The sequence below is a fragment of the Sebastes fasciatus genome, chromosome 8, assembly GCF_043250625.1.
Source record: "Sebastes fasciatus isolate fSebFas1 chromosome 8, fSebFas1.pri, whole genome shotgun sequence".
Taxonomy (NCBI): domain Eukaryota; kingdom Metazoa; phylum Chordata; class Actinopteri; order Perciformes; family Sebastidae; genus Sebastes; species Sebastes fasciatus.
This window is the reverse complement of record NC_133802.1, coordinates 33,044,716-33,061,711: the sequence shown is the minus strand read 5'-3', so window position 1 is coordinate 33,061,711 and position 16,996 is coordinate 33,044,716. Positions and strand designations below refer to the sequence as shown.

The window sequence follows — 16,996 nt, the reverse complement described above, 5'->3', positions numbered from 1 at the left end:
AAATGTCAGAAAAAGCCTCAGAATTCCTGAAGCTTTTTTTTTTTTGTCTATTTCAAGCATCACAAGCTGTTGTTTCTTTTTTTACGTTGGTGAACCTCAGCGGTTTCCTCCAGAGACGCTCAATCAGAAAGTACTACAAAGAGATGTGTTTGACATGGGAATAAAATACACATGAACTCTTAGAACTAGAATTAACTGTGGAAATCATCGTCTATTTTGTCTTCAATGTGCCTGAAACGATGAAGTGTTTGACTTTATCTTCGAGAACTTTGACTTTTGTTGTATTCATGTAAATACATTTTTGAACAAAAAAAATATTTTCATAAATAAAAGTGAATAAAAAACAAATGCAATGATTGATTTTGTCCCCCCGTCTCCCGCCTCCTTGCCCTCTAAAAACACATTTATTGGCAAACCAAGCAGCCAGTGATGAATTTATAACAGTCTGTTTATTAAACAAGGTAAAGATACAAAGCTTTTTTTCCTTTTTTAAACATTGATAACCTTAGTTTAACTCCTCAGTCTTGGCTGTGCATATTTAGTCGTCTAGAAACTGTATATGAAACCACAATGCAAGACGGGAAAAAGTGTAATAAATCTACGCAATATCTTTTCATAGAGAACATGGGTTAAACAGTTATCATACAGATTACAGCTCAGGAACTCCATGCGGAAGGAAAAAAATGAAAATGTTTTACACGACTGAATACTGCAGAACACAATACAGAGTAATGGAAATGGGATGATAAAACAGTTAAGGCTTACATGTAAATAACTGATATAAAACATGAATATTAATAACATATGGGTAGACTAAAATAATTACAGTAAGTTCATACATAAACTTTTATAAAAACCCAAACGGAGCATGTTTATGAAAACTAAAAAATAGGTACTATAAATGAGTTAACATGTTTTACAGTACAGCAACATGTACATTTTCCCATTATCTCAGAAGAGAGAGAGTAAGTTGAAGAGGCAGGGTCTGTTGTTGGCGTTAAATGTCTGTTTTTCAGGCCAGTGGCTTGAGTAATAAGTTTTTATTCTTTTGAAAACATACTATATACTGTATATGTATTTTACATTATTCTCAGTTCCGTCTCAAACGTTTAGCCGTAGCACCTTTTTCTGAAGTGCCCTGAAGAATACAGGGTACTCTGTTAGTACCATCCAGAGGTTAAAGTTACAGTAAAAATACAACAAACAATACTGTGTACAATAAAAAGAATACAAAGGAGAAAAAGGAGAAGCATCACCTCCACGTTAACTCATAAACAAAGGTGGAATATGAATTATACTGCAGTTTATTCCAAATGGGTAAAGCTTATTAAAAAAATACTTAACTGGGTCAGAGTAGCTGTACAATAACTTCACATTTTGGTCCAATGTTTGGGTTTTAAAATTTACCACCTTGAGTAAAATTTAATTTCAGCTTAAAGTGTGTTTTTAAAAGTCGGGCTGAGTAGAGCAGAGCTGGCACTGATACATGTGCAACGTATTCAACCTCTAATACTTATAATAGTCAAAGCTTAACTGAGTAGAGAAAGTACACACACTCTTAAAACCTTCAACAAGGTTCATATATTATGGCACTAAGTTACTGGGACGTGAGGAAAACATAATATATATAAAAAGCAGTGTTTCTTTGATCATGTGTTACGATCGTAAAAGGTGCCGTAATGTCAAAAAATGGAGTGAAAAATAATAAAAAAAAACATTCATCCTTCTTCCCTTCCATGTCGCTCTACGTATTGGCCTCCCCCAAGTCAATAATACAATCATCAAATGGTTAAATTGTCATCTACCGATTGCCTTTCTTCAAATTTTAAGATGACCCTGTAAATGTGTAAAATATACAAAAAGAAACATAAAAAGACTGTTTTGTTTTTTTAAACAGTCGGTACTCTTTAGCTGCCACAAGTAATGCCCTTTAGCATTTCCCATCCAACGAGATTGAAACAATTTGAGCCAAAACCACGAGGCCTAAAAGTGCTTTAAGATTATCTTTGGATGTCTCCACAATACACCCAGCAAACATTTTATTTTTCTCTCAATTCTTTATAAGGGCGAATATCATCTGGCACATTTTGGAAAAACCCATTTCATGGAAGAGGAAAAAAAACAACTAACTAAAACATTTCTGATGGCCAATGCATCCGGCAGTTTACATGACGCTTACGAAAGTGCTTATTAAATCTGACGCAAGACATTCTTTGCCACTCGATCCTCCGGACAACATCTAGCTGTATTTTTTTTTTTTTTTACATTCACAAAATAACGCTGTGCTCATTTTTGACAGGCGGCCTGTTATCGAGATGGATGGAGGCGGCCTGTTTTTATTGAATCTAGCACTGAATGCTTATGTCAGCTGTCATAATGTTAAAGTAAGCCTTATGTAGATGGCTGTGGGTGCAGGGCCTCATGAGCTCCAGCCTGACGTAGACTCTGAATCCGACCTGCTGCCGAGCGGCTCAGATGAGGGAGATGCGTATGGGGATGTTGGGGGACTCGGTCCTCTGAGGCGACTGGTGGCTCACTAGGTGCTCCACCACCGTGTGTTTGGACATGTGCTTCATAAGGTAGGTCTCCTACAGAAAGACAGGAAAACACACAAAATGCTCCAAAATCAGAGTACTGCCATCAGGACAACAGCCTAAAAATAAACACAGTAACAGTTCCTGCATCTGTTTTCTATCATTGTGTAAGCTGACGACCCCTGACTAACTGACATGTTTTATGGACATTTAAAAGGGACTATTTACTTTATATACTTTCAGAAATGCTTGTTAACAGCGACACCTGTGGCCGTGAAATCAACTAAAGTCAGCGTCGGGCTCGAGCTTGCTCGTTCTAGATAGACATGAACGAGCATCGCTCAGAACAGTGAGGCGACACACGTCAGCTAAAACCACAATATCACTCTATATTTCAGCTGCTTGGCAGTAATGTTAGCTGACCAGACGAAGGTCTCTCCATGAATCAATGCTGATCCTGTGTTGGCTTTGCAGCGAGACGTTACCGTCTCCGCCCGCAGCCTGAGTGAACAGGGAGACACCGGCACCCGGTCGGTAACGAGACGGTAAAGTTTCTCTCTGCGGAGCTCCGTCACTTCACAAGACACGGGAAACCTCTGTTGGTCTGGAGGAGCTGCAGCAGTTATTTCTGCACAAACGTCCACTGTACATTCACTAGATATTCTCAGAGCTAAACTAACTCTTCTGCAGTGTGGAGTGAGCGCGCGTTCACGTCTAGAGGTGGAGCGAGACAGCGAGAACGCGCGCGCGCGCTGTCTGATTGAAGGCAAGCAGGCAGAGGAGGAGACTCCGGACACACGCGAGCGCGCATGTGTCCGGACCCGGTACATTTATGCGCTTAAAAGGTTACAAACAGTCCCTTTAATATTATATTCAGTGCATAACAATAACAGTACAGAACAACTGATAAACTGAACAACTGACCCAAATATTGAACATTATAAGTTTGTGTAAAACGAGTGATTTGGATGAATTTTGAGCAGATTATTTCCTGTTAATGTTGCATCAGAGAATAATATTTGTTATTTTTAGCAACTTTTAACACAATTCTCTATCTGTATTATGTATTTTTATTTTTTTTAACAATCATTCATACTACATCTGCTTATTTTTTTTGACAAATTCAGTGTTTTTCTCTCCCTGATGCTTAGCCATTGTTCCAATTAGTCCTTTTGTTGTTTTAACGGCGTACTCTTCTGATGCAGGACGAGGCCGTTTAGCAGAGAGGGAACTCTGTGAATATAACTTGTGTTCAGGTCCTCACCGCGCCCTTTTCCGGTTTGTATCTTAAAGCTTCAGTAGGCAGTATATTTTTAGCATCACTGGGCAAAAAGTCCATAATAACCTTTCAGCATATTGTAATTCAAGTGTTCTGAGAGAAAACTAGACTTCTGCTCCTCCTCATGGCTCTGTTTTCAGGCTTTAGAAAATCTCCAATCTGACCAATCACAGGTCACTTTATGGCTGTGCTCCGGTCATGTGACCGGAACTTGGCGTTCCTTCACCAGATTTCACAATGGCGGCGGTGTCACAAACGTTCTCATTTTACAGCTAAACCGTGCACTACAAGATGATTCTGAAAACATCTGAGGAGAGAAATAGGCATTAACGTAACATAATACTGATTCATATTTGATCAGCGCTGCCTAGTTTGACCGTTTGGTTGAGTTTGCGAGTGATTGACAGCCGGCTCTCATAGACAGCAGCTGGACAGCAGACCTCAGATCAGCTCTTACTGCTTGTTTTCCTCCGGTCTGTGAAATCTTGCAGATGCCGTTAGGAGCACCGGAGGACACCGTGTTTCATTTACTACTGTCACGATATAGTGACCGTTTTATAAAAATAACTTTTTTAAAATCATATTTGCTCCAATCTCGCCTACTTCAGCTTTAAATAATATTCCAAATAATAAATAACAATTTAATTTATTTTTCTCTCGAGAAATGAATGAAATGCTGAGATCAAAGAGGCCTCGCGACCCCACGTTAAGCTTTGGCGACCCCTAATGGGGGTCAGGACCCCGAGTTTGGGAATCAGTGAAATCAGTGGATCGAGTAACAACGGTAGCAAACTTTTAACTTTAGAGGGAGCTAAAGAAAACTGACAGAAGAACAAAACTTATGTTTTAGGACTGTTCACACTTCAAACCGTCCACAACAGCAGCTGATTTCACAGATGAGTAGCTTCTCTTTTTGAAGACAAAATTAGCTTTTGTTATGTTTTATTGGAAATTAAACCTACAGTATGTGGGTATGTACGAACAGAAAGAATAAATCACACTAAACCAAACCCGTCCTGCAAAGCTTACCTGAAATGCATCCAAAGACAAACAGATCACATCTCTTATTTTTATTTCTTCTCTCCTTCTTCTTTTAATTTTCTTATTACCTTTTTTGATTGATTTATTTTTCATTCTATATTCTGCACATGCTCTTCCCCGTCACTTATTTATATCTTTTTTGTTTGTTTTGTAAACCAGGGACAGCTGTTGTTGCCTTTGTATTTGTTAGTATGTCCAAATTGTCTCCATGTGTCAGCACGAATTGGTGAAAAAAAAAAGGAAATTAAATTTTGCAAACTGTTCCTCCTCTGTGGCACATGGTCGAGAATCACTCATCTGATCTATAAAAGACCATTTCCTTTTTTTGTTCGACCAACGGTTCAGAACTTAAAGATATATATTATTATAATAGAAGAAAAAACAGCCAGTATTCACATTTTAGAAGCTGGAACCAGTAAATATTTGTAATTTCTGCTTAGAAATGCCATTTAATTCATGATCAAAACAGTTGATTGAGTTAATTAATTCGACTGAGTACTCAATTAGTTGTTTGAGCTCTACAGAAATTTGACTGAGATTAAATATGTACCTTGCAAACCAGTTTAACAAGTAAAAATGATCAAATTAACTGCCGAAATGAGAAGTGGACCGTCTCTTCTTTATGCTTGAATACGAGCAAGAACACGTTGCATTGTTAAATATCACAAACAGGAAACACGGCTAGTTTCAGGCGAAGTGAGGCAGAGGTTCATCAAAGTTCATCATCTTATCAGCCAGAGAAACAGTTTGTCTGAAGACACACCGGGGAAAAGAACATGACACACATGAAGATGAAGAGATTAGACACGTGGTTTTACTCACTGAGGTGTACGCCCGGCCACACATGCTACAGCAGTAGGCCTTCGCGTTTTTGATGGCGTGCGCTGACAAGTGGATCTGCAACGACGCGGAGTCGGAGTAGGCACGGTAGCAGTTAGGACATTTATACGGCTTGTCTTTATTGTGCTGCCTCTGGTGAGACTGTCGGGGGAAGAAACACAGACAGAAGCTGTTCATTTGTGATTACAGTCAGTTAAAGCAAGGCTTTTTTCACTACGTGTTTCGCTGGGTAGTCGTCTACCTCAGAGTAATATCGATTGTGACAGAACTAAGTTGTTTGGCCATGTACTGACCTGGGTTATTATAGGAAACTAAAATGAAAATAAGCAGTGAAAAATATTTTTAGTAAACTGAAGCTAAATAAAAACTAAATTCTTAAAGAAAAAATAAACGTAAATTATATTGCCTGGTTAAAAAAAAATAAAGAAAATAAAAAAAAATAAAATAAAAATGAATTCATTTCAGTTTTTATTTTTTAGCTACAATATATCACTTCTGAAAAAAGGAGACGAATTTCTGTCAAATCTTGTGACACTGAACAACAGAAACTGAACGGACTTGACCTTCCAGGAGACGGCGTATGGAACAATTTCTTCACTGAAGCGGAGCAAAGATTAAACATTTTGGCCATTCCTACAGTTCTACACATGTACTGTGTATGAAACTAAACTAAAACTAGCAAACACGCTTTGAAAACTAATTTAAACTAAACTAAAATGAAATCGAAAGGTCAAAACTTATAATAAAATAAAAACAAATTGAAAATTCGAGAACTATTAAAACCTTGATACTGACCTGGAGGTTAGACAGCTGGGTAAAAGCCTTTTCACATCCGGGGTGAGCACATTTATACGGCCGATCGCCTGTGTGGATTCTGTGGCAAAAGAAGAAGATCACAAAAAACAATTACTCACATTTTATCTTTTTAAAAAAGGAGGGTTGGTAGCGCTGTTCAAATAATATTTTTTGTAATATTTGTTGATATGTATCCCGACCGCAATCAATAAATCAATAAGACTCGGTCAAAATCGAGTACATGTCTGGACCGTGTTCCGTCAGTCTGTGAATTTGTGGCTAAATTGTTCCACTAATAGTCAGAGGTCGTGTCTATAATGTTAAATCCAGCGGTACATGTCCACCAGGTCCAGCGAGGACACTAGGGGACGCTCCCTATCGTTCAATACACCCGATTGGTCCCTGGTTTTCTGCTCGTCGTTTCAAACAGGAAACAACACGGCGGCCTGCTCGTAAACTTTCTGTTATTCCGTCTAAACAATCCACCAAAATCTACTTCTGAAAACATTTTAAGCGAGAAACAGGCGATGATGTCACAGCTGCTGGATCTGGTTTCATTTTAGAACTAGATCGCCTCGTTTGACAGCTTCGTGAGCCGGACGCGTCGCGCTGGACGGGCTCATTTGCATAAAGGACTGTTCCCGCCTTTTCATTTTAAAAGAGGAAACTCCAATATTCGACCAACTAATTGTATAACTTCATCACACAGTGACAGAGTTTTGTGTTTGTAGGGCTGGCCCTCTGTGGTCCAGACAAAAAAACTTAAAAATCCGGTATCTGTGGCTGTCGCAGGACTATAATAAGCCCGTCCAATCATTTCATTCCGCCCGAATCCAATAATGACAGCTGTGAGTACTAACAACAGCCATCATCATTGTTTACGTTCATAATGATCATTTTGGGGGCGTGGCTTTGGAGGGAAGAACTGTCAGTGTTGCTGACTTGGCGACTTTCTCGCTCGATTTAGAGACTTTTGGATCTGGTGCTGCGAGCTACTTTCATTGGAAAAGAGTTGTCAACACTGGGCTGGGTTTTTTGGTTGGATCATTTTTAAAATCTAGTGTACTCTTGCTGGTTTCTCAGCATTACCAACCCTACCTTTAATCACTTTGATAAGCGAGATGACTGTAGTTGAAGAAGTGTTGCAAACAGATTCTATAGCTCCAACTTCTCGCCGCATATTTTAGTCACAACCGTGATGCACCCAGTATACAACGAGAAACACCAAACTAGGAATTCCCCCAAATGACATGCCGTACGTGTAAAGGGACAAACACGTTCCAAAATGCCATAAATATTAATAATCTGCGTGCCAGGTCTCTGTGAGTTAGCGATTAGCTCCTCAGTAGCTACTTCTTTTCTGCCTTCCCACTGCTTTGCGTTCCCAGCCGGACCGACCTGGTGTGCTGCTGCAGGTGTGACAGCTGACGGAAGGAGTTCTCGCAGTAGGAGCAGTGGTAGGGCTTGATCCCCAGGTGGATGCGCAGGTGCTGGGCCAGGTAGGAGGCGTTGGCGAATGTCTTGGAGCAGTGGGGACACTTGTGTGGTTTGGCCTCTGTGTGGGACTTGGAGTGAATCTGCATCTCTGACTTGGTTAAGAAGGTGAGCGGGCACACTTTGCATCTTGGTGACAAAAAAAAAAGGACGGGAAAAACAAAATTCACAAACACGATCAGATCAGGTTGTTTCAGTCAGGTTAGTCTAGAAATAGAGACGACACAGTGCAACACCATTAATGTTTTAAAGTATTAAACCATTGCTGCCCCAATACCTAATCTATAACTAATATATCTTATCAATATAATACACCTCATGAAGCAAAACACGACCAATTCTGAATCATAATCTACGGTACATCCAAACCAAGGTTAGAATAGTTTAGTTTAAAGGGACTATTTGTAACTTTCAAAATGTCTTGTTAACAGCGACACCTGTGGCCGTTCAGTCAACGAAAGTCAGCGTCGGGTTCGCGCTAGCTCGCTTTAAATAGACATGAACGAGCATCGCTCAAAACAGTGAGGCAACACACGTCAGCTAAAAGCACAATATCACTCTATATTTCAGCTGCTTGGCAGTAATGTTAGCTGACCAGACGAAGGTCTCTCCATGAATCACTGCTGATCCTAGTGTTGGCTTTTCCTGCCTCAGCCACCGAGGCTGAAGCAGGAAGAGAAACGTTGTCGTCTCCCGACTGCGGCCGGAGGGGAGACACCGGCACCCGGTCAGAGACGATAACGTTTCTCGCTGCGGAGCCCCGTCACTTCACAAGACACGGGAAACCTCTGTTGGTCTGGAGGAGCTGCAGCAGTTATTTCTGCACAAACGTCCACTGTACATTCACTAGATATTCTCAGAGCTAAACTAACTCTTCTGCAGTGTGTAGTGTGCGCGCACGCACGTGAGATGGAGCGAGAACGAGCGCGTTGTGTGAGTGAAGGCAAGCAGCGGAGCGGTCTGAACAGCGCAGCCACACGCGAGCGCGCATGGGATCCCGACCCGGTAGATTTATACCTGTAAGAAGTTACAAACAGTCCCTTTAAGGTTTGTTTTTGTTGTTAGGGCCATGTCTCAGAAGTATGTAGCTACATAAACATACAAAACACATGGTTGGAGAACGGCGTAGGAATGGACGTAATGTTTAATGCTTAATCTTTGCGCTACTTTACGCCATCCCTTGGAAGATCAAGTTCGTTCAGTTTCTGTGGTTTAATGTCACGAGAGTTGACGGAAATTAACGCCGTCTCTTTTTTTCGGTAGTGATATATTAAAGCTAAAAAAAAATAAAACAGATGAATTTATGTTCATTTTTAGTAGTTTTTTTTACCCAGGCAATATTGTTAGTTTCGTTTTTTTTAGAAAACTAGAATATAGTTTTTAGTTTCAGTTTACTAAAAATATTTTTCACTGCTTATTTTTGTTTTAGTTTACTATAATAACCCTGGTCTAATCTAGCAGTAGGTGATGGTAAAGTATCCTTCCTACAGACCTGCATTGTGCTAACCTAACAAATTAAAAGGTACCATATGTAATAATTTACATGTATTAATTGCTTTGTAATGCCAATGTGTGAATACATTGTAATGTAACTTAAAAACTGAGACTTCCTCAGTTGCCTATAACAGCCTGTGGACTGATTTCTATGTAATGGACTCGGGACGGTTTCGCTTCGTAACGATAGCTGATGAAGCAATTTGCAAATGGCGAGAGATTAGACATTACAGGGAGTAACGGTGATATGTGATTGTTAAGTAATGTCACGTCACTGTTTTGGCCGATGCCCAGGATGATCACGCGCCACAGGATGCTGACTGCAGTTCACTTAACGGCCACCGGTGTCGTTAATAACAAGGATGTTCTGAAAGTTACATTACCTTTAAGTCTAATAAACTAAAATAGAAGAAGAAGTTTGTTTGTCCAGGTGATAACAGGAGGCAAAGATGAACTGAAACATTCATCCGATCAGTGAAAGATGGGTTTGTATTGATGTCTCAGAGAGGAGGACCACATCTCAATCATCTCCGCCCGACTGAAAACCAAACTTCACTCAAGCAAAAGCTTATTGATCTTTTGTTGACCGCAATTCAATTTGTGAATTGGCTTTGCAAGGCTGGCGCTGACAGGAAATATACTCCCAGTTAAATGTTGAAGACAATAGTATCAGCTTCCTGTGGCCCACCTGTAGGTTTTGCCCTCTTTGGGTGCCACGGTGACGCAGCCGTGGTCGGTGATGAGCGGGTAGGGCACCACCAGCAGAGGACCGGTCGCGTGTTCAGCTTTGATCTTCTTCCGCCCACGGGGGGCCTTGGGCGGGGGGCCCAACAGTCCGGCCAGGCCTCCGACTTTCATGTGGTCCATGCCGGGACCGCTGGCCAGCCCGGAGATGATGTTCACGGATTGGGCGCCGCCCAGGCGGTTCTGGAGGCTGGAGGTGGGAGTGGTGGGGGTCAGGGCCTCTGAGATGCCGTGGCTGTCGGGTCGGGATGAAGGAGCCAGACCTGGAGATGTGAAAACTACTGTTTTAAGACAAAGAGAGAGGCTCGGATTATGTAAAAGATTGTCAATCATACTCTCAAAACCGGGGTGGGAAATTACATTTTATGCAGGAGTCTTTGAAGCTTACAGGACTGACTGTTTTGGGTCGTTATGTGTTCCATTAACAAAACTTAACCTTTAACATTAATACTTAACTTTCCTTCTTTCGTTGCTTCATGCAGCTGTGTAAAAAGTCCTTTCTGCTTTTGTAGCGTAGCCAGCAACCCCTCGGCTTTCCTCACCTTCTCATCTCGATAGGTTTCTCTATTATTCCGCATGTTTTGTCTCAAAGTGATGGCTCTAGTTGTAGTCTTTGAATACAGCCACATGTTCGTTGCAAACTAAGCACACAGCTTTACCGCCAACCTCCGCGAAAAAAATACTTGGCGGACCACGACTTATTATAGACGTGCCGCCTCAGCAGGTGACGCTACTTCAAACATCATTTTACTGTCAAAGTGTGACAGGAAGAAGCACGCTCACGATAGCTCTGAGGCGCCAGTGCTGACCACTGCACCACCGTGCAGCCCCTGGTTTGCACCAACATCATTCTAAAATTAGCTGAAGCTAAAATTGCCTGAAAACCAACAACTGTGTCTCGCAGTATTATTCCCTAATATAACCGTCGTCGGCACTCTAATGCACAACTCACACACACACTGGCTGTTTATTTCCTCACTCTAAGCCTCGGGAACTGTTTAATGCTCATCCTACCGACGGGGTCCTCCAGACGTTTACTTCTTGTTTTATCTCACAGGTTTATTTATTCCATCATTACCATGTTTCATGACTTTGTCAATCAGTTTGTTCCTGATGACTTCATTGTTTTCTGTTTTATTTTGTGCTTTTTAAAAAGACTGAGGGGACCCCAGTGAAAGGCACCCAATTGCAGCCTACGCAATTAAAATAGAATAGATAGATAAAATGGTTTTCCATGGGTCCTAATGTAAAGTATCACACACTGTCAGTCATTTTGAAGGAGACCGACACACATTTCTTCATGTGTTCTATTTTTGTTTTACACAATATGCAAATTAACTTTAACTTTACTAAAATAATATTAATGTTTTTTTTCTTTCAGATGACATTAAAGGTCTTATTGATAACATTTTTACGCGGATGAATATTTTCTTATTTTATTTAGAGCTTTTGTGAATTAATCATTTTAAAAAATGTTGGCGGGTCCAAAATGAATGTTTTGTTTACATGTGTGGAAGATGTCTGACGTTTGGCTCCCACTTCTAACAAGGCTTGTGAGCCGATAGTAAAACAACGTTGGTATCATGTGGTATCTCTGGGTCGTCAGTTAGTGTGTAAAAAACGGATAAATGGCTGAGATTGACGGCAAGTGTCTGGCAATGACTTGTTGTGAAGTGAAAGCAATGGAACGGGAGAGGGAGAATGTTATCACCTTTAATTACATAACGAATAATGATTGAGAAGAAATGCTATGATGGTTGTTTCTTACAGTAGTTTATTCTTCTCTGTCGGCGGTCCTTGAATGTTACATAGGTTGGCAGGATGACGGTTAATAAAACATCTTATTTGATGTTTTGCAACTTTAATCCAACCAACTAATGATACTGACTGAATGCACACTGAGTGTTAGTGCAATATAAATGTCTTATTTACCAGCTATTGTCTGTCCGTTGTGCCCTTACTGTCTGCTGAGACAACTCAACAGTCTGACTGATCACACTGCTGTCGGTTCAAACGACACCAGAGGCTGACGCTCTCGTTGTTATCTCCCCCCCAGAGACCGGCTGACAGCAGTACCTGAGCGATGGTTGAGCCGGTTCTGTTGCTCGCTGAGCTGTCTCATGTGCCAGTCTTCCCACAATCCTTTGGCCTTCACCGCCGACTTATCGTCCATGTTTCCATCTGGAAGGAAGGTGTCAGGTGATGGCATTTTTAATTAAGTGAACAGTGAATTGTGTTTTGATATAGACGTACCTGCCATGTCTGAGAATATCGTCACCAGCGCATAATCTGAGATCAAAATATTTGATGAAAGAAAATCAGTACCTTTAAAATACTGGTGCCTTCAAATGTTGTCGTGTTCACAAGTAGAATCCATATTAACGCCCCCGTCTTGTGGTATTCACGGCCTTGTAAGTGGAAAGTTTATGAAAGCTCGGAGTTCACGACGTGTTTGTTGACGTTGTCAGAAATGGCGGAGGCCATGAAAGTAAATTTTTCGGTGCGTAATAAGTGAATATATTGTTTTTCTTTGTAATTTTATAATATGTCTGAGGAAAATGTTGATATTCCCAACAGCGTCATCTTTTTCTCTGTCATTATGCCTTTGCATTTCCTGCATTATGTCATGGCCTATTGAAGGAGGCAGGGACACGGGCGGACACGGGTCTTGAGCTATGTGGTATGACACGTGTGCACTGGAGCTGCGGTCGTGCGTTGCGATTGGCTCAATTTTGGCGAGTGCTGACCAGATTTTACAGCGCATCTGTTGTACCCCAAAGATATGACGCGTTGGTGCGTGACCCAGCCTCCTTCAATAGGCCATGCATTATGTTACCCGCTCGCTCGCTAGCTAAATTGTTGACCTCTGTGGCTTCTAGACGCCGACAGTAACGTTAAAATTGCCGTTGCTATAACTACGTTGACTTAACCACTTGAGCACCAAGCATATCGTGTACACGACTTCCCATGTTGTAAACACGAGCTCACCAGTTTCATTTGAAGGCACCAGACATATCAGTTAGCTCATTAACTTCAACTTTATTGAATTTAATAAGTCTACAAACAAACTACAGCGTGGTATGATTTGACATTTGTTTTGCATATTTGGTCGCTGAGTTGCGGTAAAAATACCCAAACCTTTAATGCTTGCTAGTTGTTGATATTAGCAAAAACTAGCAAGCGGGTCTTCAAACAACAAAGTGCCGACCGTACCTGGTCCAGAGCTGGACGCCGGGCGAGCGTGCAGAGCGATGTCCGGCTGTCCGGAGCCCTGCGGCTGCGGGTGGTGGCCCTGCACCTGCTGCTGCTGCTGGGGCTTCGGCACCGACATGACGTGCTGAGCGCCGCCGTCCGGAGACGAGGTCTGCACCAGCAGAGACTGCTGGGATTGGGCGGAGGTAGGCGGCAGGTGCAGGGGTCGGATCTTCTCGGCCATCAGCTGCTCCTTAATCTTGTTAATGAGCACCAGGTTATCCAGCTGAAAGGGTTAACGGGCCATGCTCAACAGAAAACAGTCACCGTGTGTGAAAGTCATTCAAGCCCCCAAAATACACATCCCAGGTTAGAAAACACCGACCAGCACACAGTACGAGTTAAATTATGTTTCATCTACGAGACTTTGTTCCACTGACGGACTGGTGCTGAATGGCTGAGAAGACGTTCACACATGGAAACAACGACAGGTGGAAGAGTGACCGTAAAGACACGTGACGAATGGACTTACCTGGCCTGGCATGGATGGAGGCGGCGGCCAGAAATACGGATTGTTAAATCGCGGCTCCGCCATCCTGAAATAAAATAAAATGTATTTTAGTCACGTTCAAAAGTCAAGTTATACTTAATGAGCTGTTATCTTACTTTATTTATGATATTAAGTTTTTCAACTATGCAACTATTAAATTAATCACCAACTATTTTGGAAATTGATTAATCAGTTTGAGTCATTTCTTAAGAAATAAAAGACTAAATTCTCTGATTTCAGCTTCTTAAATGTGAATATTTTCTGGTTTCTTTATTTTCTATGACAGTAAACTGAATATCTTTGAGACATTTGAAGACGTCGTCTTGGGCTTTGGGAAACACTGATCAACATTTTTCACCATTTTGAAGACAAAACAACTGATCGATTAATTGAGAAAATAATCTACAGTTTAATCGACAAAGAAAATAATCGTTAGTCGCAGCTCTAGTTTCCTTTGGCCCCAAACTACCGTAAACATTTCACTAGTTTCCATCACTTACACTTATAGCTTTGTACGCTCTTCCATGATTAATCACATATTTTTGTTAAATATTAAGAACAATTTATGGCGCTCAAACTGCTCCACTTATCCACTGAGGACAGACTTAGTTAAGAAACTTTTGAACCTTTATAAGACCAAAAATTAACTGTGCTCACCGCTTTAAAACATGCAGATAAACGACCTGAAACTTGACTTTTCTTTGCCTCTCTGGACGTGTCGGTGGTGTATATAAATATTCTTTTTAAAAATGGATTTATGATATATTAAAGAATGTTTTAAGGACCCCCTATATACTATACCTACTATATACATTAGCAATGTGTGCAAGTTACAAAATAAATAATTATAATTGAGGTGGTAAATGTGCAAAATTCAACATGATTATTACAGGAGCTAAGAAGACAAAAATGGATTTTGAGTTCAAATTTCTTTGTAAAAAAAAAAAAATGGATTTAAGATATTGAAAATAAATTAAATTATAAAAATAAAATAAATTAAATTTAAAAAATAATAATAAAGTCATAAACCTTGGATAAAGATGTGAGGACTTATTGTTAACAGTTGCTGTGGTGTATTTGTGTGTAAATCAGGCCTCCAGTGTGACTATGAGCCCAAACTGTCACCTTTAAGTTAACATAGGTCAACAAAAAAAAGTTAATATCAATAGATATTCTTTGTAAAAATTGATTTATGATATATTAAAGAATGTTTTAAGGACCCCCTATATAATAACCTACTATAGAATAACCTACTATATAACATACCATATGTTAGCAAAGTGTGCAAGTTACAATGTTTTGTTTTTAAAAATAATAATAGTTGAGGTATAATGTGCAAAATTCAACATGATTATTGCAAGAGCAAAGAAGCAAAAAGTGGATTCTGAGTTTAAATTTATTTGTAAAAAATGGATAAATACATTATAAAAATAAAATTAAATATAAAATTAAATAAATAAATACATTTTAAAAATAATAATAAAGTCATAATCTTGGATAAAGATGTCAGGACTTATTTTTGTGTCCAGTGTGACTACGAGCCCAAACTGTCCCCTTTAAGTTAACCCAGGTCAAACATCTATAGATGTCACTTTAATATTAGCACATGATGAGAGTGAGCCAGAGATCTGTAGCCGGTTCGCTTCCACATCCAACATCCAGCTCCTCTGTTTGTTCCTTTTGTCTCTGACAGTGAAATCCTGAAATAAGTGCACGTCGCTTTAAAACCTGCAGATAAACGAGCTGAAAACTTGACTTTTGTCTGCCTGTCTGCTTCTCTGACTGTCTGGTCGTGTCTGTGACCTGTCTGTGGTGTGTCGGTGGACTGAGATCCTGCAGGACTTGCACCGACCACCGGATCCACCGACCCTCCCCTCGGAGCCTCCAACACATCCTCCTCACAGTTTGTCTTTAAACATTTCCAGACAAAAGAGAAACAAAAATGGCAGCCTTATTTTTATAAGGCGGGACGCCATATTCTGCAGACCCCCCAAAAATATATTTAGGATCATGCACATGTTACACCGTCGGTCGGTTGTTGTCGGTGCACCGGGAGGAAACACCGACACAGAGGTGTTTCTGTTTCTCCCCATGTCAAAGGCATGAAGGATTGTTTAGGTGTAAAAGCAGGTTGCAGGTTTGAATAGCCCGGCCTCCTCTTAAAAAAAAAAAACCCTGACACTTCCTCCAACAAGCAGCCCTGCAACAAACACACACACAGCACGGAACCGGACAACATGCACGTTAAAACCCCCCGGTACCGAGCACGTTAAGGTCAACATGGACCCGACGCAGCAGAGCCATCTTTAACCGCATTTCACTTTTTTTTTAGGAGCTGCGCTTTTCTTTTTTTTTTGCTACATTCTGCAACTTTCTGACGAATCAAAGGAGAGCGAATGCAACATTGCAACATTTAGGAAGCTTTAGATCCGCTATTGGATACATTAGATACATGCACAGCAGCAGAACACACATGATGCACACATACCTGGTGTTGCAGAGTAGATAGAGAGACAGACAGACAGACTAGCTCCAGCTATAATATAAAAGCTTGATGTTCTTTCTGCCTGCTGCCTCCAGTCGGACCACCGCTTCCGGGTCGCTTTGTTCACTTCTGGGTGCTGCAGGCTCACTATACACACGCACACACCACACACACACTCACACACACAGAGAGAGAGGAATATGTTCTGCTACTGTTGCTTTTTTTTGCACGATGACCTACTTTATTCACATGTATGATGAATCTAATGTCGGCGGTGTGTTTGGGTCGACAGATCTGCAGGAGTGGAAGTAACGTTGATCCTAAAATAGAAACCACAATGTAGAAAAAATACACCTCATTACAAAGAAACTGCGCTCAAAATGTCCCTTAAGTCAAACTGACTATAAGAAACAAGGGTTAAATAACAATTAATGTCCCTAAATTACTCATTTAGGTGTTTTAATCTGCAGAAATGCATCATATTTTATGATGTTTTAAAGCCTACATGTGAAATCTTATGCAGTGAAGGCAAAAATGCAATATTTCTA

General features: G+C 40.6%; 1 protein-coding gene across 5 annotated transcripts; it reads right to left on the bottom strand.

The window, feature by feature from the left end:
• Positions 1-430: 430 nt before the first annotated feature.
• Positions 431-16,606, bottom strand: znf362b (zinc finger protein 362b). Of its 5 annotated transcripts, none has more exons than XM_074642591.1 (10): positions 16,452-16,606; positions 13,946-14,009; positions 13,435-13,699; positions 12,475-12,510; positions 12,298-12,402; positions 10,166-10,502; positions 7,888-8,112; positions 6,490-6,568; positions 5,677-5,835; positions 431-2,588 (listed from the first exon to the last, which is right to left on the bottom strand). In XM_074642591.1, the coding sequence occupies exons 2-10, from the start codon at positions 14,006-14,008 to the stop codon at positions 2,472-2,474; spliced, it is 1,386 nt and encodes a 461-aa protein (XP_074498692.1). In that variant the 5' UTR covers position 14,009; positions 16,452-16,606; the 3' UTR covers positions 431-2,471. The 5 variants fall into 5 exon arrangements, with proteins under 5 accessions (XP_074498692.1, XP_074498693.1, XP_074498694.1 ...); XM_074642592.1 differs by having other exon boundaries at positions 10,166-10,484; XM_074642593.1 differs by having other exon boundaries at positions 13,435-13,672.
• Between the last annotated feature and the right edge of the window lie 390 nt (positions 16,607-16,996).